Source organism: Hemiscyllium ocellatum, chromosome 19 (genome assembly GCF_020745735.1).
Source record: "Hemiscyllium ocellatum isolate sHemOce1 chromosome 19, sHemOce1.pat.X.cur, whole genome shotgun sequence".
Taxonomy (NCBI): Eukaryota; Metazoa; Chordata; class Chondrichthyes; order Orectolobiformes; family Hemiscylliidae; genus Hemiscyllium; species Hemiscyllium ocellatum.
This window is the reverse complement of record NC_083419.1, coordinates 978,474-1,004,438: the sequence shown is the minus strand read 5'-3', so window position 1 is coordinate 1,004,438 and position 25,965 is coordinate 978,474. Positions and strand designations below refer to the sequence as shown.

General features: G+C 42.9%; 1 protein-coding gene across 2 annotated transcripts in view; it reads right to left on the bottom strand.

Moving 5' to 3' along the window:
- The window catches only part of zdhhc17 (zinc finger DHHC-type palmitoyltransferase 17), a 144,733-nt gene that overhangs the window by 10,143 nt on the left and 108,625 nt on the right, over positions 1 to 25,965 (bottom strand). The window contains exons 7-13 of one of the 2 annotated variants that reach the window (XM_060839575.1): positions 20,232 to 20,394; positions 14,077 to 14,202; positions 13,042 to 13,184; positions 11,878 to 11,978; positions 8,515 to 8,639; positions 1,898 to 1,960; positions 568 to 661 (exon numbers count right to left, since the gene is read on the bottom strand). In XM_060839575.1, coding sequence (XP_060695558.1) covers positions 568 to 661; positions 1,898 to 1,960; positions 8,515 to 8,639; positions 11,878 to 11,978; positions 13,042 to 13,184; positions 14,077 to 14,202; positions 20,232 to 20,394 — 815 coding nt within the window. The remainder of the gene's footprint in view (positions 1 to 567; positions 662 to 1,897; positions 1,961 to 8,514; positions 8,640 to 11,877; positions 11,979 to 13,041; positions 13,185 to 14,076; positions 14,203 to 20,231; positions 20,395 to 25,965) is intronic. The other variant, XM_060839576.1, reaches the window with a different exon arrangement.

The following is a 25,965-nucleotide window of genomic DNA, read 5'->3' as shown; positions in this document are numbered from 1 at the left end:
TGTGAAGTTCAGGTGTCCAGTCTTGATCTTTCTTACTGACAGAACAGGTTCAGGGAGCTAAATGACCTGCTTCTGTTTCGGTTAAGTCTAAATACTTTGCGGTCGGTTTCTCTTGAAGGTGAGGTAGTTTTGAAAATTGTGAAAAGGCTTGATCAGGTAAACATCAGCAAAATGTTGAGTTCCAGAAGGACATTTAAAATGAAGGGATCCCACACATATGGTCATCAATGTTACCAGGTGCTCCCGAACCTGGCTATTAGGACAGCACTTTCCTGGCTTCATTTCAGATTTGCAACATTTACTGCTTTTGGCTTGAGCTGGGGTCATGAATATGATAATGCTGAAAAACAAGGAGTTCAGGAGAAATTCACAAAGTAGTTGAAGAGAATACTAGAAAATGTACTTAAGGCAAAATCAGAAAGAATGGATGAGTATCACAGATAGGGCAATATTCTGTCCTATACATTCTATACATTCTCCTGCTGCTTAACCTTGTAGCAGTGATGTCAGTTTGGACCATGTAGACTGCCTGAATTGCTTTTGGCTAATATAAATGCCATGTCTTACCTACACAGTTACCAACCCATGGACAGTGGTGATCAAACTTGGCAATGCACCTGTTGCACACAGCACAATGCTTAGACCGAACAGGTTTCTGGATCTGAGCAGAGAACACAAAGCCATTATGAAACACGTTGGTGCTGTGGAGGAACATAAATGCTTTTGCAGCTACTGGATGCATACATGTCACAAACTAATGTCTCTGGTTTATAATACATTTATGGAACGTGAGTTTTGGTAGTAAGGTTATCCATTTCTGGCTGTGATGGTGAGCCATCCTCTTGAAAACAACTCAGAGATTTACTCAGCAGTAACCTAACGAATTTAGTCACTCTGGATCTGGAGTCGAACACAGGTCAGACCAGGAATGGATGGCATAAACCAGCTGGTTAGCTTCAGGATCTCCATTATTTAGGTTGGCTGATTTATTAATTGATTCAATGTAAACTCTCCAGCTACCAACACAGGTTTTCTGAGTATTTACTTCTGGCCTTTAGATTACTGATGCAGAAACATAATCACAACTTACAATACCCCCCTGTTCTTTGCTCTAAACTTTGTGGCTGAGAGAGTAAGCAAAACAGTTCAAGCTGTTAATATTAACAGCTTCCTATGAGACAGAAGCACTAGTTGGACATGACAGACCGGGACCAATGCTACTTATTTCAGACTTCAAGAAATGGCACAATTTTGCCCTGACAATCACTTCTGATCTGTTTTTGTAATGGACAAAACATCCAAATTTCAAGCACAAACACATTTAAAGTGTAGCTGGCTCCCTACTTCAGGTGAAGTAATTAAACCAAAATCTATAAAAAAACTTTGTGAGCTAACGGCACTGTAATTATTTATTTGATTTCACAAGCACACTGAGACAGAGACTATACTTTGATACTGGCCTGGCTTTGTTTAGTGTGCGGCACAGCGGCTCAGTTGTTAGCACTGCTGCCTCACAGTGCTAGGGACCCAGGTTTGATTCTCACCTTGGGTGACTGTATGGAGTTTGCACATTCTCCCAGTGTCTTTGTGGATTGCCTCCGGGTGCTCCGGTTTCCTCCCACAATCAAAAGATGTGCAAGTCTGGTGAATTGGCCATGCTAAAATGCCCACAGTGTTAGGTGCATTAGTCAGGGATAAATATAGGGTAGGGGAATGGGTCTGGGTGGGTTACTCTTCAGGGGTAGTCGGTGTGGACTTGTTGGGCCGAAGGGCCTGTTGCATACTGCAAGGAATCTATATAATCCAATCGATTACAGGGTATTTCAAGCACAAAGCGAGAAAGGCAAGTGAAGATTGAAAGAGGAAATCCAAATAAAAAAAGCAGATTATCTCTTACCAAACAGGTACTGCAAAATATACTCAGGTCCAAGTGCCCAGATTCAGCCAGTTCCACGATTGTCTGTGATGCAAACAGAAATACAACAGCAAAAGGTGTATTATTTAAAATGAGAATACAGAATATAATTGACTGGACATATCTATACCTTCCCTGTAACAAGGAAAAATGTTACATTTGCAAAGAACACAAGTTACTTGGCTGGGGTCATCTTGCCTGCAGTGCTTTCAAAGAGAGATCATGCACAATAAATCGATTTGATTTGAACAGACACGAAGATAACTTCTCTCTCTCGTTTTCAGATTTCTGAGAGAGAATGATCATGCTTCATCCTGATTAGTAAAGGATCCTAGAGGAGAAGACTTCCATTTGGTTGCAGCAATGAATTCATAAAGGATAATTCAAACTCTACACTACTATCTCCAGAAGACATCGTCTCAGACTAAGGGGTCAGAGATGAGGAATTTCTTCTCTCAGACAGTAGTGAATCTGTGGAGGTCTTTGCCACAGAGGGCTATCGAGGTTGGAACATGAAGTATATTCAAGGCTGAGATGGATTTTTAATCAGAAAGGGAATCAAGGATTATGGGAAAAAGACAAGAAAATAGAGATGTGAATTATCAGGTCAGTCATGATCTCATTGAAGGCAAGGAAAACTCAATGAGCTGAATCTCCAACATTTTATGGTCTTCTCTGGTGTATTGGTTGTAACACTCCTGTATGAGATTCATCCTGTCCCACTGGGGTGAAAGTAACGTTTGATTTAGGCTTACGTTATGGACACACTTGAGAAAGGATGCAATAACTTGGAGAATAGAAATTCACTGTAATGATTCCAGGGATGAGGAGTTATAGTTAAAGGGATGGATTGAAAAATTGAAATTGTGCTTCTTGAAGCAGAGAAGTCCAAGAGGTAGTCCAACAAAGCTGGTTAAAATCATGAAGGTGCTGGATAAAGTACTGAAATGCGTTATTTCCCAATGGCTGAAAAGTCGATGTCAGAGGGCACTGATTTCAGGTTACTGATTCCAAGTTTTTTTTCTGAAAGAACAAGTGACTAGGAATTGTAATGCACTGCGTCATAAAATTCAATCGTAGTCTTCAGATGAGAACTGGATAAATAGTTGAAGGAGAAAAGGGTTTAAAGGCCTACATCCTAAAGTCTTAAAGGAAGCGGCAACAGAGACAGTGAATGCACGATTTCAAAACTCCCTAGTTTCCGAAACGTTTCAGTGGATTGAAGAAATGCTAATATAAAGCCATTATCTAAAAAAGCAGGAAGGCAGAAAGTAACAAACTACAGAGCTGTCAGTTTAACAGGTGTCATTGGGAAATTGTTGGAATCAATTATTACATATCTCTGGACTTCCAGAAGACACTTGAAGGCATCACAAAATGATCACGCAGTTTAGAGGTAATATGTAAGCTTGGAGAGAGGACTGACTCACCAACAGAATACACAGAGACTCTGGCTGGCAAGCTGCAACTAGTGGCCGACTACAGGGCTCAGTCTTTGCACCTCACATTTACAATCTATAGCTGTAACTTGGATACAGGGATAAAACATTCATTGGCCAAATATGCAGATGAAACTAAAATAAGTGGGAAAGTAAGATGCATGGAAGAAATAAGAAATTTACAAATGGTTATGGATAGGTGAGGGCAATGGGCCAAAGTTTGACAGATGAAGTTATTGTGGATATGTGAGATTATCCATTTTTATCAGTAGAATGAAAAAAAGCAACATGTCTAAATGGGCTAGAAACTTCAAAATACCTCAGTTAGGAATCTGGGTGGCTTTGGGTATGAATCGCAGAAAATTCCACAGACTTTGGAAATGTTTCTGTGAATGCAGAAAATTGTTCATCGAAAGCAGCATCACAGGTAGATAGCGTGGTCAAGAAGACATTTAGCATGCTGGCCTTCATCGGTCAAAGCAGTGAGTATAGGAGTTGGGACGTTGTGTTACAATTGTATAAGTCGTTGGCGAGGCTGCACTTGGGAGTACTGTGTACAGCTTTGGTCACCCTGGTATAGAAAGACATAATCTGGAAAGAAGATTTACGAGGATGTTGCCAGAAGAGTTATTGGGAGAGGTTGGCCAAGATAGGACTGTATTTCTTGGAACATAGGACAATATACCTTATTGAGGCATATAAAATCATGAAGGGCATTGATAGGATGAATGCAGATAGTCTTTTTCCCAGGGTTGGGGAATTGAAAACTAGAGGGCATTGGATGATGGTGAGAAGGGAAAGATTGAAGAAGGACCTGAGGGACAACTTCCTCAAGCAGAGAGTGATACATATCTGGAATGAGCTGCCAGAGAAAGTGGTTGATGCAGGTACAATGGTAACATTTAAAAAAATTTGGACAGGTCCATGGAATAGAAAGTTTAGAGCGATATGGACCAAATGTGGGCAACTGGAAATAGCTGAATGGGCACCATGGTCAGCATGAACCAGTTTGGGCCGAAAGGCCTGTTTCCATGCTGTATTACTCTATCAATCTAACTGTGGATATTTTGCTCTGTTCTTGCAGAGGTTGTGGACGTCACCTATTCAAGGTGTGTACAAGTCTGAAAGTTTCCCAAAGTGTTAACATAGAAAATGTTTGCTTGTGGGGAAGAGTATAATTGGAGACCATCAAAATAGATAATCACCAAGAAATGCAATAGAGAATTCAGGAGAAAGGTCTTCATCAAAGAGTGGCGAAGGCAGAACAGACTACCACAGGGTGTGATTGAAGTGAACAGGAGATTATTTTTCACTCTTTTCACGAGCAAAATCAGCATTTGCTATATGTCTCTTCATAATAACACAGGAGCAGAAGTAAGCCATCTGCCTTTGAGCTTGGTTCCCCCATTTAATAAGATCATCCTTGACCTGACCCTGATCTCAACTCCACTTGTGACTGCCTCTCATAACACTTCAGTCCTTTGTCTCTAAGAAACTGCTGCAACTGAGTGGTTGCAGGTCATTTCAGATGATAATTTCAAGTCAAATACATTGCTTGAGGGCTGCAGTCACATGTAGCCAGACTCTCAGAGTACCCCCAAGAAATCCTCAGCTCTTTTCAATTCTGACAGCAAAGTGTTGCCATTAGCCACCCGAGCCCTCAGTATATCACAGATTAACACCCTGTCTAAACTTAATAGGTTCACGCATCAGACAAAGATATTGTTGCCTCTCAAAGCTAAGCAATGGTAAATAAAGGATATTGAATAACAAAAAAAAGGAGGTCCCTGTATTAATTTAGTGTTGGGTTTACAGTCCAGTTAGGGTGACAGTCAATCAAAGAGATGAAGCCGCAATGGACCCTCTAGCTTTGATGAATCATATGTTGCGAAGTTGGGTAGAGTTAATGTAAATTGGAAGACAGGATATCAGAAATTTGGCGTTTGTAAAATTGTAAAAGGAGGGATAGCATTGCATAGTCCCTTTAAAAGATGATGTTTTGTCAGTGCTTCGAATTAAAATGGATGTCTGTGAGCAGCTTCAAAGTTTGCATCAACATTCGCCTCCTATTGTTAGCAGGCAAAGTGGCAGATTTGTTTATCAAGACAACAGGTTTTGAATTTAGCCAATCAATTTCAACCAGGCACCGAGATACCAAAAACCTATTAAATTTAAATTTAATGGTTTTGACAACATAGGATGAATCCTATTTTGAGAAACTGATATGTCATGAAGGATATAAAAAGAAGGGGGCAGCTGGACAAAGACCCCAGAGCTAACAGCTCTCAGCTCACTCTCTCGGGAAACTGGCTCTTATAGTCATCTTTGTATTAGAGAAAGTACCATCTAAAAACAAGTCACTAATGCTCGAAAAAAACATCCCTGACAGAAGAATCAGAGGAAATTCAGATGGCTCAGATGAGGCGATGGAGAGTTACAGATCAGTTAGGAAGGATTTAAAGAGAGAGTTAGAAGAGCAAAGAGAGGACACAAGCAGTCTTTAGCAAATTGAATAAAGGGGAACTCTAAAGTTTTCTATAGGTATGTGAGGAATAAAAGGATGATCAGGGTAGGAATAGGACCAATCAAAAACAAGTGGGAAGTTGAGTGCAGATACTGTAGAGATCAGAGAGGTGGTAGACGAACATTCCTCATTGGTTTTCACTCCGGGAAAGGAGAATATTGTAAAGAAGAATGAGGTAGGAGATATTAGACCAGAAAGGATCGAGGTTAGTTACGCACAGGTGTTATCAATTCTAGAAGGAGTGAAAGTAGACCAGTCCCCTGGGCCAGATGGGATTTATCCGAGGATTCTTTGGGAAGCTAGGGAGGAGATAGCAGAGCCTTTGGCTTTGATATTTGAGTCATCATTGCCTACAGGTTTAGTACCAGAGGACTGGAGGATTGTAAATGTTGTGCCCTTGTTCAAGAAGGGCAGTAGAGATGACCCAGTAATTATAGACCAGTGAGTCTTACATCTGTTGTAGGAAAGGTTTTGGAAAGGATTATAAGAGATAAGATTTATAATCATCTAGCAAGCAACAATTTAATTTCAGATAGTCAACATGTTTTCGTCAAGGGCAGGTCATGTCTCACAAACCTCATTGAGTTTTTTGAGAAGGTGACCAAGCATGTGGATGAGGATAGGGCAGTTGACGTGGTATATATGGATTTCAGTAAAGCCTTTGATAAGATTCCACATGGTAGGCTGTTGGAGAAAATGCAGAGGCATGGGATTGAGGGTGATTTAGCAGTTTGGATTAGAAACTGGCTTTCTGTAAGAAGGCAGCAAGTGATGGTTGATAGAAAATATTCAGCCTGGAATCCGGTTACTAGTGGTATGCCACAAGGATCTGTTTTGGGACCACTGCTGTTTGTTATTTTTATAAATGACTTAGACTCAGGCATAGGTGGATGGGTTAGTAAGTTTGCAGATGACACTAAAGTCGGTAGAGTTATGGACAGTGTGGAAGAATGTTACAGGTTGCAAGGGGATTTGGATAAACTGCAGAATTGGGCTGAGAGGTGGCAAATGGAGTTCAATGCAGCTAAATGTGAGGTGATGCACTTTGGGAAGAATAACAGGAAGGCAGAGTATTGGGTCAATGGAAAGATTCTTGGTAGTGTGGACGTGCAGAGGAATCTTGGAGTCCATGTGCATATATCCCTGAAAGTTGCCACCCAGGTTGATAGTGCTGTTAAGAAGGCATACGATGTGTTAGGTTTCATTGGTAGAGGGATTGAGTTCCGGAGCCGCAACATCATGCTGCAACTATACAAAACGCTGGTGCGGCCACACTTGGAATATTGCGTACAGTTCTGGTCCCCATATTTCGGGAAGGATGTGGAAGCATTGGAAAAGGTGCAGAGGAGATTTACCAGGATGTTGCCTGGGCTGGAGGGAAGGTTTTATGAGGAAAGGCTGACAGACTTGGGTCTGTTCTCATTGGCAAGAAGAAAGCTAAGAGGGGATTTGTTGGAGACATACAAGATGATCAGAGGATTAGATAGGGTAGACAGTGCAAGTCTTTTTCCAAGGATGATGACATCAGCTTGTACGAGGGGGCATTACTACAAATTGAGGGTTGATAGATTTAAGACAGATGACAGAGACTGGTTCTTTACTGAGAGAGTGGTAAGGGCGTGGAATGTCCTACCTGCTAATGTAGTCAACTCAGCCACATTAGGAAGATTTAAACAATCCTTCGGTAAGCATATGGATGATCGTGGGATAGTGTAGGGGAACGAGCTGAGAATAGTTCACAGGTTGGCGCAACATTGAGGGCCAAAAGTCCTGTTCTGCGCTGCCTGTTCTATATGTTCTTTGAAGCGTTCCTGACAGAGGACTCGATGGGAGAAGGCACAGAACATTCCAGAAGACACAATCTGGCTGTAATTTCGACAGACTAAATTCTAATTTTTTGAACACGAGTGGGCTTGTGTTTATTGAAACAGCATACTGTCAGAATCTTGTTTTACTCGGGAATAGTTAGTAGGTAGAAGGGACTTATTCGATTTGTTAGTATTCTAGTTAATTTGTTCACTGTTAGAATTAGATAAATAAATTGTTACTTGTTGATTTTAAATTGAATGTTAGGGATTTATTTTTACTTAACCACCAGAAATTGCTGAAAGGCAGATTACACCAGTTTTCACACTCCTCTTATAGATTATGGGGAGAGGCGTTCCTCTTTAGGAGTTTCTGTTTTAGTTCTCACAGAAGTGGGGGGGGTCAACCTTTGCCTTATAACACGTAAAACTGCAAAAGTAGAGGAAAGTTTCATTCAGAACTTGCGATCCTTCTAAGGATAGCTTTTAAACACAGACCAATTAAATTATATGCTTAAAAACACACAAAATGAGCTAAAGAGAAAGGGTTCTATTCATTTTGGGGACTTAAATTACAACCATCTGTAAACACAGAATATGCCAAAAGAAACACTGGTGTGATAGTAATTCAACACAAAGTATAGCATTCCTTTTAATTAGCATATGCTTCTAAATAGGATGGAATTTAGCTGCACATTATTCAATAGTGGGAGTGATGAGTAAGTGTGGAACACAATTACTGTAACCCAATGTTTCCTTGAACAGTGTTTTCATGGATTGTAATGCAAGGTTTACACTTGTTGGAACTACAAACCATCTTCTGCCCCTTACCTTCTTCTTCTGCTCTTCTGTAGCTTTAATGACTCCTGGGTCTGACTTCCACGACTTTCCAAAATTGTAGAAAAGTCCTACACTATTGACAAGAAATGGGAGGTGAACTGACAGAACAGGGAGATGTTCTTTTGGTGTTAAGGAATTAAAGGCTTAGGGACCAAAGTCTAGAACTGTAAGGTTTATGATTAGATTAGATTAGATTACTTACAGTGTAGAAACAGGCCCTTTGGCCAACCAATCCACACCAGCCCGCCAAAGCGCAACCCACCCAGACCCATTCCCCTACATTTACCCCTTACCTAACACTACGGGCAACTTAGCATGGCCAATTCACCTAACCTGCACATTTTTGGACTGTGGGAGGAAACTGGAGCACCCGGAGGAAACCCACACAGACACGGGGAGAATGCGCAAACTCCACACAGTCAGTTGCCTGAGGCAGGAATTGAACCCGCGTCTCTGGCGCTGTGAGGCAGCAGTGCAAACCACTGTGCCACCATGCCACCCACCTTATCCTTCCTTTCCATGACATTGAAGTTTTATAATAGTTATTTCTATAATTTGTGCTTCCAAAATATGCAATACATATCAGTAAACTTCTCAGAGTCAAGTAGGAGACATCTCATCTGGACTGAGACATAACCCAAATGAGTTTGTAGTTTAGGGAATTGGGAGGCAGCATGGAAACTCAGTGCAGAGTAAACACTTTTTACTTGTGATTTTTGGCTCTTAGCTTGTGATTTATTTTTTTTAAACAGGATAAATTGAAGCCGAAGATCAGGGGGCCAGCACAAGAAAGTGACACAATAGGTAAACCATAAGATCAGTGCTTGGTGATAGCTATTAATTTGACTATCTTTTCTAGGTTACTTTCAGTTTGAAATGGGGGAAATATTTACAGATAATAAACTAAAAGACAAGTACAAATGTTTTCAAAATCAAATTAAGAACAAAGTCAACAAAACTGAGCTGCAGGGTCTGGTGATGTGTTGTATCCGCATGATATGGGGGCTGTTGGATCCCATTGTGGTTCATGGTGATCACATCTGCCACATCTGTAATAAGTGTTGGTTGCTTGAGGAACTCCAGCTCAGAGGCGATGAGTTGGATTCTGGGCTTCAAACACTGCCATACATTAGGGAAGGGAGGAGTTACCTGGAAACTGTTTCAGGAGGCAGTTATACCCCTTAGGTTAAAGACATCGAACTCAGTCAGTGGTCAGAGGAGTGTGACTATGAGCGAGGCAGGTAAAGGGATCCAGGAGGTGGTGCTGAAGGAGCCTCAGCCTTGAGTTTGTCTTAATAGGCTTGAGATTCTTGCTCCCTGTGTGGATGAGAGCAGGGGGCTGTAAGGCTGATGAGCAAACTGACCGTAGCACAATGGTACAGGGAACCATTCAAGGGTCGGAGAAAAGAGAAATGTCGTGGTAATCAGGACTAGTATAGAGAAGGGGATAGATACTGCTCCGTGACCAGGATCAAGAATCCCGAGAGCTGTGTTGCCTGCTTGGTGCCCAGGTTTAGGATATCTCACCTGGGCTGCAGAGGAATGTTTAATGGGAAGGCAAAAATCCAGTTGTCAGGGTCCAAGTAGGTACCAATGATATCAGTAGAAAAAGGAAAGAGGTCCTGGCTGAGGGAATATGAGCAGCTATGGGCTAAATTAGAAAGCAAAGTCAAAAAGGCAATATTCTCTGGATTAGGTTTGTGCCACAATCAAATTTAAACAGAGTCAACAAGCTTCAAGAGGAAAACATGTGGGTCAAAGATTGGTGTAGGAGAAACAGTTACAAGTTTATGGGACATGGGCATCAGTATGGGGGAAGGAGGGATTGGCTCTACCCAAATCATGCTGGGACCAGAGTTCTGGCAAATCATTTACCTCGGGCTGTGGATTGGGCATTAAACTAAATAGTGGGGGAGTAATGTTCAATTGCAATAATGGAAAATGATGGAAAGCATTAAAGGAGGAAGGGCTCAGCAGAGGTGATTCAAGTTTCCCAAACAAGTGATAGTAAAGTGAGTGGGGAGTTTCATGTCTGACAAATGTGTCAGAATTCTTCGAGGAGGAAGCAAACAAGTTACACAAAGGACAGTCGGCAGATGTCATTTATTTACATTTCCAGAAGGTGCTACACAGGAGGCTGCAAAATAAGGTAAGAACCCATGATGTTAGGGTCAAGGTACTGTCGTGGATAGAGGATTGGTTGACTGGCAGAAAGCAGACAGTTGGGATAAAGGGGCCTTTTTATGAATGGCAGCCAATGACCAGTGGAATTCCATAGGGGTCAGTGTTGGGACCACAACTATTCACATTATACATTAATGATCAGGACAAAGGAACTGAGGGCATTGTTACTAAGTTTGCAGATGGCACAAAGATAAGTGGAGGGACGGGTAGTATCGCGGAAGATAAATGGAGGGACGGGTAGTATCGCGGAAGATAAATGGAGGGACGGGTAGTAAGTATCGCGGAAGATAAATGGAGGGACGGGTAGTATCGCGGAAGCAGAGATACTGCAGAAGGACTTGGACAGGCTGGGAGAGTGGGCAAAGTAGTGATAAATGGAAGAGAATGTGGGCAAGTGAGAGGTTATGCACTTTGGTCAGATGAATAGCGGTTTACACTAGTTTGTAAATGGGGAAAGGCTTCAGAAACCTGAAGCACAAAGGGATTTTGCAATCTCCAGTTCAGGATTCTCTTAATGTTAACAAGCAGGTTCAGTTGGCAGTTAGGAAGGCAAATGCAATGTTAGCGTAAAAAGTGAGGTCTGCAGATGCTGGAGATCAGAGCTGAAAATGTGTTGCTGGTTAAAGCACAGCAGGTTAGGCAGCATCCAAGGAACAGGATGAAGGCTCTGATGAATGGCTCTGGCCCGAAACGTCAAATTTCCTGTTCCTTGGATGCTGCCTAACCTGCTGTGCTTTAACCTGCAACACATCTTCAGCAAATGCAATGTTAGCACTCATTTCAAAAGGTCGAGAATACAAGAGCAGAGATATACTGCTGAGGTGGTACAAAGATCTGGTCAGACTGCATTTGGATTGTTGTGAACAGTTTGGGCTCAGTATTTAAGGAAAGATTGCTGGAGTTGGAGAGAATCCAGAGGTTTATAAGAATGAACCTGGGGATCAAGGGCTTGTCATACGATGAGCGGTTGAGGACTCTGGGTCAGTACTTGGACTTTAGAATCATCCAATCATAACACAAGACAGAATACCAAACCCAACACAGCTGGATAAATGCATCTTCCTAACTGGTACTTGACGAATCGCCACCTCCCCACCAACACCACCACCAAGCTTCACCAAGTGAGAAACTCATGGGAAAGGAATAATCAGAGAGACTTGAAAAGGATATCAGACCACAGCCAAAAGAACCATGTAGCATACATCCAGAATTTGGTTGCCAGATAAATCCCAAGAGGCAGTGCACTGTGCATAGAGTGATCAAAGAATGATCTGAAAGAAACAATAATGTTAACACAATTCATGCTGTTCTTGCCTTCACTGCTATCACTGTCTCCAGACTCTCAACTACAATGACAATGGGTTAAATAAGTGTACTTTTTGCTGTGTTTTGTTTACAATCTGAGAGCTGTTGTCCTACCCACACTGATTGGAATCACAGACTGGTCACAACTCAGAAGAAGGCATTTGTCAGCTCAAACCTGGATGTTGCTCAGGAAGTGTGCATTTGGACTTGGGACTACTTTAAAAATGGAGGAATAACAAATGATGCTGTATATTGTACAATCACCCATTTCTGACTTCATGATGGAGGGAAGGTCATTGATGAAGCAGCTAAAGATGGTTGGGCCGAGGACACTACCCTGAGGAATTGCTGTAGATGTGTCAGAGAGCCGAGATCACGAATTTCCAACAACCACAACTATCTTCCTACGTGTCAGTTACGACTCCAACCAGCAGACTGTTTTCCTCTGATTCTCCTTGATTTCAATTTTGCCAGGGCTCCTTGATGCCACACACAGTCACATACTGCCCTTGACATCAAGGCAGCAAGTCTAAACTCTCTGACAGTGTTTGATCACAAGTCCCTCAGATATATTTTCGTACAACAGATCACTAATTACAGTTCTGAGGAAGGGTCATGCTACCAAAACATTAACTCTGACTTCTGTCCACAGATTCTTCCAGACCCGCTGAGTTTTCCAGCAATTTCTATTTTTGGCACTATTTACACCACGTATGAAAGGGGTACTTTAACAGTGTATGTTTTTCATTCTGCATTTAAAAGATATAATTCTTAGGATACAGGTACCAACTGATGACTCAAAGGATAAATACACCATGTGATTAGTGCAGAACTCAACATAATTTACTGTCTTTTCCTAAAGTTCTACACAAAATACATGACACGTATCATAATTGATATATAGAATGGATTGTAATATAAATATCAGACTGAACTTAAGAACAGCAATATGTTTACAGAACAATATGGAAAATTGAGTGAACAGGAAATAAAAGTCTCAAATTGAGAACTTTCACTTCCATCACTTACTTTGACAGGAACTGTACCATTGCCCAGACTCCACCATACATCAGTCCCTTTATTAGCCAGGAATCAATGTCAAGGTCAGCTATGAATCCCATCAACCAGATCACTAAAAATGGAGTCCCCAGCATCACCTTTTGACGAAATTCCTGTTGCAAAAAAAAAGCAGTAAAATTTGATTATAAGAGAAAACCAACTTTTTTTTTTAAATTCCAAACTCAGTAAAGTCATCCCTTGCTTTTCAGTGGTACAATAATGAATATACGAATGAACAGGTGAAGGCATTCAACAAAATACTTGCTGCGTGTGTGTCCAATGCACTCTGTCTCATGTATGTTCAGTTCAAACAAAAGATAAGTGTCATCTTTCCAGCTCCATGATGCAAACATGAAAATATTACTGTCTTACATGCAATCAGTCCCATTTACAAATTTGTATTGTTCCTCCTGTATCGGCCACTAACCGAAGATTAATCATGACTATAAGGTGTAAATGAAACTTTCATCCATTTCTTGATCAGTTTATTTTGAACTACCAAACATCTTTAAGTAAATTCTAAAAGCTCTTAAAACATAATTTGGGAATGTAGGGATGCTTTTTAGTTGGATCCATAGCAACAGGGGGCAAAGTCTAGCCTGAACGATAGCAAGGCTTCTACAACGGCCCTCAGTTGTCCCTGGGTTAGGAGCACATAAAAACTAAAGAACAAAGCTGCAGGAGAAACCATTTATGTGGTCTGCTTGCTGGACCTTCTCCTGGACACTATGATAAGCATTAAACCATAAATCACTGCCCAAGTTCACTGCCACAGTTCACCTGAGAACTTAATAAACTTGTTCTGACTTTATCTCATTAACTAGTCTCCTGGTAGAACTTTTTGCCAGTTTGCCTTCACAACAATTAGTGGTTCAGAACTTTCCAAACCAACAATGACATTTCAAAAAATAAGTCATTGGATGTAAAATACTTCGTGACATGCTGAGGTCATGAAAGGTGCAATTAATCAGCAAGTTATTTCTCCCTCCTTTTCATCTTGCTCACCTTGTCTGCCTTCAGCCTTTTTAGGAATGAAGGACTGTCAAAGCCTTTTGCTTGCCTTGCTTCTTGTAAATGGTTAATCATCCAAACATTTTTCCTCTGTTTAGCAAGATCTAATGGTGTTTCACCCTGTGAAAACAGAAAATGTAGACAGAAACAAAAACTGGAGTTTCACAGCACTTGCTTGTAAATTGGATGACTTTCCAGTTGTCAATAGACTTGAAATAAGAAAGAGGATCAGGGTTAGTCTATTTAGCCCTTCTGGTCACCTTTGCCTTTCAATAAAGATCATGATTGAACGGTCATTTCAACTTCACCTTCCTGCTTGCCCCCATTACATGTAATTCCCTTGCAGATCAAAAATCTGAATTTATCAAATGACTATGAATACTGAGGTGGCCATTTTAAGGGATCTATGTACCTGAACCCCAAGATCCCCTCTGTTCCCCCACACTGCCAAGAATCCTACCCTTAATCCTGTACTCAGCTTTCAAATTCAACCTTCCAAAATGCATCACATCACATTTATCCAGGTTGAACTCCATCTGCCACCTCTCAGCCCATCTCTGCATCCTGTCAATGTCCCGCTGCAGCCTACAACAGCCCTCTATACTGTCAACGACACCTCAAACCTTTGTGTCGTCTGAAAACTTGCTGACCCATCCTTCAATCTCCTCATCCAAGTCATTAATAAAAATTACAAACAGTAGAGGCCCAAGGACACAGCCCTGTGGAACACCACTCACCACTGACTTCCAGGCAGAATATTTTCCTTCTACTACCACTCGCTGTCTTCTGTTGGCCAGCCAATTCTGTATCCAGACAGCTAAGTTCCCCTGTATCCCATTCCTCCTGACCCTCTGAATGAGCCTACCATGGGGAACCTTATGCTGAAGTCCATATACACCACATCCACAGCTCGAGCCTCATCAACTTTTCTAGTCACATCCTCAAAAGAACCCGATAAGCTTTGTGAGGCATGACCTGCCCCTCACAAAGCCGTGTTGACTGCACTTCCATGCTCTTCCAGATGGTCATAAATCCTATCCCTCCAGAATCCTTTCTAATACCTTGCAGACGACAGATGTGAGACTTCCTGGTCTGTAACTGCCGGGGATTTCCCTATTTCCTTTCTTGAAGAGAGGAATTACATTTGCCTCTCTCCAGTCCTCAGGTACGACTCCGGTGGAGAGCGAGGATGCAAAGATCTTCGCAAGTGGCGAAGCAATTGCATTTCTCGTTTCCCAAAGCAGCCGAGGACAAATCTGGCCCGGGCCTGGCGACTTGTCAATCTTAATGTTTGACAAAATTTTCAGCACATCAGCTTCCTCTATCCATTTCAACATGCACACCTGCTCTTCAAAGGTTTCAGTCACTACAAAGTTCATTTATTTCGTAAAGACAGAAGCAAAAAACTCACTTAGGGCTTCCCCTACCTCCTCAGACTCCACATACAGATTCCCTATGCTATCCCTGATCGACCCTACTCTTTCTTTGACCATTCTCTTATTCCTCACATAAGTGTAAAATGCCTTTGTGTTCTCCTTAATCCGTTCTGCCAAACCTTTCCCGTGTCCCCTCCTGGCTCTCCTCAGACCATTTTTGAGCTTCTTCCTCACCTGCCTGTAATCCTCTAGAGCTGAGCTTGACCCTAGCTTCCTCCACCTGATGTAAGCTACCTTTTTCCTTTTGTTGAGAAGCTCCACCGCTCTCGTCATCCAAGGTTCCTTTATCTAACCCCTTCTTGCCTGTCTCAGAGGGACATATTTATTCATCACTTGCAACAACTGTTCCTTAAACAGTCTCCACATGTCTATAGTGCCTTTACCATGGAACAATTGCTCCCAATCCATGCTTCCTAACTCATGTCTAATCGCATCATAGTTTCCTTTTCCCCAATTAAATATCCTCCCATTGTGCCTGCTTCTCTCCTTCTCCATAGCTATGTAGAATGTGAGGCAGTTGTGGTCTCTATCACCAAAATGCTTTCCCACCACAAGTTCTGACACCTGCCCTGGCTCATTTCCGAGTACCAAGTTTAGAATGGCCCCTCCCTCATCGGCCTGTCAATGTACTGAGTTAGGAAACCCTCCTGAACACACCTTTCAAAAACAGCTCCATTTAAATCTTCTGCTCAAAGGAGGTTCCAATCAATATTGGGAAAGTTAAAGTCACCCATTACAACAACCCTACTATGTCCAGACTTTTCCAAAATCTGCCGACCTATGCTTTCTTCCATCTCCCTGCTGCTATTGGGGGGCCTGTAGTATTCCTGAGATGCTGCCTAACCTGCTGTGCTTTGACCAGCAACACATTTGCAGGCCTGTAGTAAACCCCTAACGAGGTGACTGCTCCCTTGCTGTTCCTAATTTCCACCCATACTGACTCGGTAGGCAGATCCTCCTCGATAATGGTAACTTCTGTAGCTGTGATACCCTCTCTGATTAGCAGTGCTACACCCCCTCCTCTTTTATCCCCCCCTCCCTATTCTTTTTAAATGCTCTAAACCCTGGAACATCCAGCAACCATTCCTGCCCCTGAGAAACCCATGTCTCTGTTATGGCAAAACATCATAGCACCAGGTACTGATCCATGCTCTAAGTTCATCACTTTTATTTTTGCTACTCCCTGCGTTAAAGCAAATGCACTTTAACTGATCCCTTGGTTCCTTCCCAGGAAAATCCTTCCCACTAGCTGGTCTACCTCTTGCTATTGCATCTGCATCAACTCTCACCTCCGGTATACAGCTCAGGTTCCCACTCCCCTGCCGTACTAGTTTAAACCCTCTCGAACTATTCGAGCAAACCTTCCATCCAGGACATTGGTCCCCTTCCAGTTCAGGTGCAACCCGTCCTTCTTGTACAGGTCCCACCTTCCCCAGAAGGCATCCCAAATATCTACATATCTGAAGCCCTCCCTCCTACACCAGCTGCGCAGCCACGTGTTAAGCTGCGCCCGCTCCCGGTTCCTCACCTCGCTATCTCGTGGCACTGGTAGTAAACTAGAGAACACTACTTTGTTCGTCCTGCTTTGCAGCTTCCATCCTAACTCCCTGAAATCACTTTTTATATCCTCAATCCTTTTCCTGGCTATATCATTAGTGCCAATATGTAACACGATTTCTGGCTGTTCGCCCTCCCCTTTTAGAACCTTATACACCCGATCGGAGACGTCACGGACCTGGCATCAGGGAGGCAACATACCTTCCGGGAATCCTGGTCCTGACCACAAAATCTCCTGTCGATTCCCCTAACTATCGAGCCCCCTACCACGAGTACTTTTCTATTCTGCCCCCCTTCCCTTCTTTGCCACAGTGTCCCTCCTGAGTCTCCTATTTTTCAATAACATCACCTATTATTTTACTAAATACCATGATACAGTCCAAACTAGCACTATCTTTCCTCATAAACCAACCCCACCACAAAGAATCAGCCCAGTTTACCTTCATTGAAGTACCTCAAACAAGTACATATTTTGTTTAATTTATGGGCATGTGGGTGTCACTGGCTGGGCACGTACCGATTGCCCGTACCTAATTGCATGTGGGCAATTAAGAATCAACTATATTGCTGTGGGTCTGGAGTCGCATGCAGATCACATGCTCAGTCAGTGGGACAGCTGGTTTATGGTACAGACTTAAGCTTTCTGGAGAGTCTGCCTTACTGAATACTCAGGTCTGTAAAGAAAACAAAGTTTTGAAAGAGTTGAAGCCAATCACGAGTCTCAAGGTTCTCCAACGTTCAAAACCAGGTTTTCCAATAATTAAGGGCCATAAACTCCTTGAAAGCTTTGCTTGTTTTTTTCTCCAATGTAATTTGATTTTTCAGGAAACAGTAGGTGTCTTACAACACAAATTGAAGTGTTGACATCATTCTTTAACAAAGTAATAGATTAAGCTCTTTTCAACCTGGAAAATTACAATATTTTATAATTTTTCTCATCACCCTTAAATTTTTAAAAAATTATTCATGGGTTCAAAGTTTGTGTGAAGATTTGTAGTTCGGGTGCTCGTTCCTGTGGTTCTGTTCGCTGAGCTGGGAATTTGTGTTGCAGACGTTTCGTTCCCTGTCTAGGTGACATCCTCAGTGCTTGGGAGCCTCCAGTGAAGCGCTTCTGTGATCTTTCCTCCGGCATTTGTAGTGGTTTGAATCTGCTGCTTCCGGTTGTCAGTTCCAGCTGTCCGCTCCAATGGCCGGTATACAGGAAAGCCACACACACAGACCAAGTCCTGAACTACGAAAGCAACTACCCCAACACACACAAAAGAAGTTGCATCAAGACACTGTTCAAAAGGGCCACTGCAACACACCAGAACTGCAAAAAGAGGAAGAAGAACACCTCTACAATGTATTCGCCAAAAACGGATACCCCGCAATTTCATCAACAGATGCCTAAGGGAAAGACAACGGAATGAGGACATGCCACATATCAAAGGACTAGCCACATTACCATATAGCAAGAACATTTCTGAACTGACAGCCAGACTACTACGACCACTAGGACTCATAACAGCACACAAACCAACAGCAACTCTCAGACAACAACGCACCAGGACGAAGGACCCGATACCCAGCAAGAGCAAAACCAATGTAGTGTACAAAACCCCATGCAAGGGACTGCACAAAACACTACATAGGACAAACAGGAACACCAACTAGCCACGAAACAACATGACCAGCTATCCTTAGTAGCCACACACTCAGATGACAAGCAACATGAGTTTGACTGGGACAACACTACTATTATCGGACAAGCAAAACAGAGAACAGCCAGGGAATTCCTCGTGGCATGACACTCATCCACTGATTCAATCAACAAGCACATCGACCTGGACCCAATATACCGGCCACTGCAGGAGACAGCTGGAACTGACAACCGGAAGCGGCAGATTCAAATCACTATAAATGCCGGAGGAAACATCACAGAAGTGCTTCACAGGAGGCTCCCAAGCACTGAGGATGTCACCTAGACAGGGGACAAAACATCTGCAACACAAATTCCCAGCTCGGCAAACAGAACCAAACAATTATTCATGGGTTTTGGGTATTGCTGGCTCAGCCAGAGGGCAATTAAAGGTCAACCACATTCCTGCAGGCCTGGAGTAGAATGTGGGCCAGATCACTTAAAGGTGGAAGCTTCCTTCCCTTAGGGACACAAGTGAACCCAAAGGATTTTTCACTACCTCAACAATGGCTTCATAGACCATCATTAGTCTCTTAGATTCCTGATTTTAATTGAATTTAAATTCCACTATCTGCCATAGCAGGATTTGAAGCTAAGTCTCCAGAACATTACCTGGGTCACTGGATTAATCATCTCGCAATCATACCATGAGACCATCATAAACAATATGTATTACTGCAACTCTCCTTCAGTAAGGAGACACACTATGCTAAGCACAGTCTCAACAATGCCCTGCACAGTTGTAACAAAACTTTCTCAGTTTTAAACTCCATTCCATTTACAATCAAGGCTAAACTGTTAAATTATGTTTAACGTGTCATAAGAGCACATAATGTTCTTTTAGCTTGACTTACAAACATTTTAAATGAAAATAAATTCAGTCGTGAGCATAAGTCCAGTTCAAGAAAAATGGTATCAAATGTACACACAGAGCAAAATTCCTTAGTCTCTCTTCTAATATTCCTTCACCCTCATTCAGGTTGAATGCAAGATGCTAACCCAAAATTCCAATTGCTCTCAAGTCAATGGAAAAGACCCCATAACCCTACTGGGAGACAGGGCAAGTTATCTTTCATGACCTGGACCAACAACGTATCCATTAACCAACATCACTAAAACGGATCTGGTCATCGTAGCATCGCTGTGTGATATCTTGCTATGCACAGATGTTTTATATTACAACAGTGACTACATTTCAATGGGATTTAGTTAGTTATAAAGTAATTTTATATGTCCTGCAATTGTAGATGTGTTATTTTTTGGCACAGTACAAGTGTTTGGCACTGACTACTGCAAATATTGAATAGTCGCATTCTATTTGATTCAAAACCAAATGCATGACCTAATTTTGCTTAATTATGTTATTTAGCGCAAAATACATGAACTTTCATAAGTTTGCTGCAGGAATCACTGCTTTTCAAACTCTGAATTATTTTCATGATTTATAGGAATAATTTTAAAGGATAAATTCATACCTTAATATTTTGAGCATCTACATTCGCCCCAGCCTCGAGCAGCAGACTGATCACGGTGGTGTTTCCTGCCAGCACTGCCCAGTGTAATGCTGTGTTCTTATGGTACTTGTCTCCAAGACTCACTGACACATTGAATGTGAGCAACAGTCTCGTCGGATCCACACTGGAATGCAGAAAACAGCAATAATGTAAAACAAAATGAGGAAAAATGCCTTCAAAAAAATGGACAGTCATAATTTTTGTTAATATTTGAAAACAATTTCGGCTGGTGTTTATCAACTATTAAAAGCCTTAATGTTACAAAAAAAACACTACAAATTTCTCAAACTGACAGTGATACAAAATTTTACACTTTAATTGAGATAATAATATTTGAAATTATAGCTCATTCAATGAAATATGATAGATAAATACAAGACACCGATTCACGATTTTCAGACCACAAACGTAAGACCGACCTAAAGTGGGTCTCCTTCTCCTAAGCAATTTGGGAAGAAATGCTGAAGGAAGCTCGTAACGGCAACAAAAAACAAATTCTCAACCACTCATTGTTATTTGCCCCACATCACAGGCATGGGAGCAGCCATTCAGCCTGTTCCATCAAGTAAGGAAAGGGCATTATCCAGAAAATGCATGAAGCAGCAGGGAATAGAAATATAACTGATACTGTGAGGTGAAATAGGGTTGCAGGAAATCCTCATGCAAGCACTGTTTCTGTACTGCCAATTGTCTTTGAGGTGCATGTTATTGTGATTATCTCACCTCAACATTGCTAAACTGAAGTGCTCATCTGAAACACATTTGAGGATATGGCTACACCGAAGAGTGCAGGGCAATCCAGACCCTGCGACCCTTGATGTTGTGCCATCCTGTAGAACCAATCTGAAGCCTATCTATCCTACACTATTCCATTTTCATCCATAATCTATCCAATGACCATTTAAATGCCCTTAAAGTTCATGAAACTACTACTGTTGCAGGGAGTGCATTCCATGCGCCTACTACTCTCTGAGTAAAGATACTACCTCTGACATCTATCCTAAGTCTATCACCCTTCAACTTGAAGCGATGTCCAATGACCATCAGAAGAAAAAGGCGTTCACCGTCCACCCTATCTAACCCTGATTATCTTATACGCCTCAATTAAGTCACCTCTCAACCTTCTTCTCTCGAAACAAAACAGCCTCAAGTCCCTCAGCCTTTCCTCAGAAGACCTTCCCTCCATACCAGATAACATCTGACTAAATCTCTTCCACATCCTTTCTATAATGCGGTGACCAGATCTGAACACGATAATCCAAATGTAGCCGCACCAGACTTTTGTACAGCTGCAATATGACCCTGTCGTTCCAAAACTCAATCCCTCAGGGATCTATGCACAAGGATACCAAGATCTTTCTGCTCATCTATACTACCAAGAATCTTACCATTAGCCCAATAGTCTGCATTCCTGTGCCCCTTCCAAAGTGATATCATCTTTTACTTTTCCACATTAAACTCAGTTTGTCACCTCTCAGCCCAGCTCTGCAGCTTATCTATGTCCCTCTGTAACCTACAACATCCGTCTGCATTATCCACAACTACACCGTCCTTCATGCCATCCACAAATTTTCTAAGCCATCCTTCTATGCTCTCATCCAGGTCATTATAAAAATGATAAGCCGCAGTGGACACAAAACAGATCCTTGCGGTACACCACTCGCAACTGAACTCCAGGATGAACATTTCCCATTAACCACCACCTTTCAGCTAGCCAATTTCTGGTCCAAACTGCGAAATCACCCTCAATCCCATGCCCCTGTATTCTGTGCAATAGCCTGCCATGGGGAACCTTATTAAACACCTTACTGGAATCCATATTCACTACATCAACCGCTTTATCCTCATTCTCCTGCTTGGTCACCTTTTAATAGAACACAGAAAAATATAGCGCAGTACAGGCCCTTCGGCCCTCGATGTTGTGCCGATCCAAGCCCACCTAACCTACACTAGCCCACTACCCTCCATATGTCGATCCAATGCCCGTTTAAATGCCCATAAAGAGGGAGAGTCCACCACTGATACTGGCAGGGCATTCCATGAACTCACGACTCGCTGAGTAAAGAATCTACCCCGAACATCTGTCCTATACCTACCACCCCTTAATTTAAAGCTATGCCCCCTCGTAATACCTGACTCCATACATGGAAAAAGGTTCTCATGGTCAACCCTATCTAAATCCCTAATCATCTTGTACACCTCTATCAAGTCACCCCAAACCTTCTTTTCTCCAATGAAAACAGCCCCAAGTGCCTCAGCCTTTCCTCATACGATCTTCCTACCATACCAGGCAACATCCTGGTAAACCTTCTCTGCACCCGTTCCAGTGCCTCCACATCCTTCCTATAGTATGGCGACCAAAACTGCACACAATACTCCAGATGCGGCCACACTAGAGTCTTATACAACTGCAACATGACCTTAGGACTCCGGAACACAATTCCTCTACCAATAAAAGCCAGTACGTTACCTGGGTGGCAATTTTCAGAGATCTGTGTACATGGACACCAAGATCCCTCTGCTCATCCACACTACCAAGTATCCGACCATTAGCCCAGTACCCCATCTTCTTGTTACTCTTACCAAAGTGAATCACTTCACACTTAGCTACATTGAACTCCATTTGCCACCTTTCTGCCCAGCTCTGCAGCTCATCTATATCCCGTTGTAACCTGCCACATCCTTCCCTCAACAACTCCACCGACTTTGGTATCATCCGCAAACTTGCTCACCCAGCCTTCTAGCCCCTCCTCCAGGTCATTTATAAAAATGACAAACAGCAATGGTCCCAAAACAGATCCTTGCGGAGCACTGCTAGTAACTGCACTCCAAGATGAACCTTTACCATCAACTTCTACCCCTCTGTCTTCTTCCAGCCAGCCAATTCCTAATCCAAACCTCCAACTCACCCTCAATGCCATACCTCTGTATTTTTTGCAGTAGCCTACCATGGGGAACCTTATCAAACGCCTTACTAAAATCCATATACACCACATCTACTGCTTTACCCTTGTCCACCTCCTTAGTCACCTTCTCAAAGAATTCAATAAGGTTTGTGAGGCATGACCTGCCCTTCACAAAACCATGCTGACTATCCTTGATCACATTATTCTATCCAGATGTTTATAGATCCTATCCCTTACAATTCTCTCTAAGACTTTGCCCACAACAAAAGTGAGACTCACCGGCCTATAGTTACTAGGGTTATCCCTACTCCCCTTCTTGAACAAGGAAACCACATTTGCTATCCTCCAGTCTTCTGGCACTATTCCTGTAGACACCGAGGACATAAATATCAAGGCCATTGGCTCTGCAATCTCCTCCCTTGCTTTCCAGATAATCCTAGGATAAATGCCATTAGGCCCAGGGGACTTATCTATTTTCACCCTTTCCAGAATTTCCAACACCTCTTCCCTACATACCTCAAAGCCATCCATTCTAATTAATTGTGACTCAATATTCACATCAGCAACAATGTCCTGTTCCTGAGTGAATACTGACGAAAAGTATTCATTCAGTGTCTCTCCAATCTCTTCAGCCTCCACACGCAACTTCCCACTACTATCCTTGACTGGACCTATTCCTACCCTAGTCTTTCTTTTATTCCTGACATACCTATAGAAAGCCTTTGGGTTTTCCCTAATCCTACCAACCAAGGACTTTTCATGTCCCCTCCTTGCTGCTCTTAGCTCTCTCTTTAGATCCTTCCTGGCTACCTTATAACTCTCAATCGCCCCAATTGAATCTTCACGCCTCATCTTTACATAGGCTGCCCTCTTCCCTTTAACAAGGGATTCCAATTCCTTATTAAACCACGGCTCCCTCACAAGACCCTTTCCTCCCTGCCTGACAGGTACATACTTATCAAGGACACTCAATAGTTGCTCCTTGAACAAGCTCCACATATCGATTGCACCCTTCCCTTGAAGCCTACTTTTCCAAGCCATGCATCCTAAGTCATGCCTCACCGCATCATAATTTCCCTGCCTCTAGCTCTAACTCTTGCCCTGCAGTGCACACTTATCCCTCTCCATCACTAGAGTAAAGTCACCGAATTGTAGTCACTGTCCCCAAAGTGCTCTCCTACCTCCAATTCTAACACCTGGCCTGGTTCGTTACCCAGAACCAAATCCAGTATGGCCTCACCTCTGGTTGACCTGTCTACATATTGCGTCAGGAAACCCTCCTGCACACATTGTACAAACACCGACCCATCTAACGTGCTCGAGCTATAGCTTTCCCAGCCAATATCTGGAAAGTTAAAGTTCCCCCATAACAACCACCCTATTACTTTCACTCTTCTCCCGAATCATCCTCACAATCCTTTCTTCCACGTCTCTAGGACTATTAGGAGGCCTGTAGAAAACTCCTAACAGGGTGACCTCACCTTTCCTATTTCTAACCTCAGCCCAAACTACCTTAGATGGCGAGTCTTCATCCATCGTCCTTTCCACCGCTGTAATACTATCTTTGACAAGCAATGCCACACCTCCCCCTCTTTTACCCCCACCTCTGACACTACTAAAACATTTCAACCCTGGAAACTGCAACAGCCAATCCTGTCCCTATTCTATCCATGTCTTTGTAATAGCCACAACATCGAAATCCCAGGTCCCAACCCATGCTGCAAGTTCACCTACCTTATTTCATATACTTCTCGCATTGAAGTATACACACTTCAAGCCACCTTCCTGTTTACAGGCACCCTCCTTCGAGATTGATGCCTGGTTCCTAACCTCTCTACACTCCAGGTCCTGCACCCTAAAGCTACAGTCTAGGTTCCCATGCCCCTGCAGAGTTAGTTTAAACCCTCCGAAAGAGCACTAGCAAACCTCCCCCCAAGGATGCTGGTGCCCCTCAGGTTCAGATGTAGACCATCCTGTTTATAGAGGTCCCACCTTCCCCAGAAAGAATCCCAGTTATCCAGATACCGGAATCCCTCCCTCCTGCACCATCCCTGTAGCCACGCATTTAACTGCTCTCTCCCCCTATTCCTCGACTCTCTATCACGTGGCACGGGTAACAAACCAGAGACAACAACTCTGTTTGTTCTAACTCTGAGCTTCCAACCTAGCTCCCTGAAAGCCTGCCTAACATCCTCATCCCTCTTCCTACCTATGTCGTTGGTGCCAATGTGGATCACGACTTCGGGCTGCTCCCCCTCCTCCTTAAGGACCCGGAAAACACAATCAGAGATATCATGTACCCTTGCACCTGGGAGACAACATACCAAACGTGAGTCTCTCTTGCCCCCACAAAACCACCTATCTGTGCCCTGAACTATTGAGTCCCCAATAACTATTGCTCTGCTCTTCTCCACCCTTCCCTTCTGAGCAACGGAGACAGGATCCGTGCCAGAGGCCTGAACCCCATTGCTTACCCTTGGTAAGTCGTCCCCCCCACAAGTATCCAAAACGGTATACTTGTTCTTGAGGGGAACGGCCGCAGGGGGTCCCTGCACTGGCTGCTTCCCCCCAGTCCCCCTCACTGTCACCCATCTGTCTGCAATCTTTGGAGTTACTACTTCCCTCAAGCTCCAATCTATGCCTCCCGAATGATCCAAAGTTCATCCAACTCCAGCTCGAGTTCCCTAACACGGTCTTGGAGGAGCTGGAGATGGGTGCACTTCCTGCAAGTGTAATCAGCAGGGACGACCATGGCATCCCTCACCTCAAACATGTTGCAAGAGGAACAT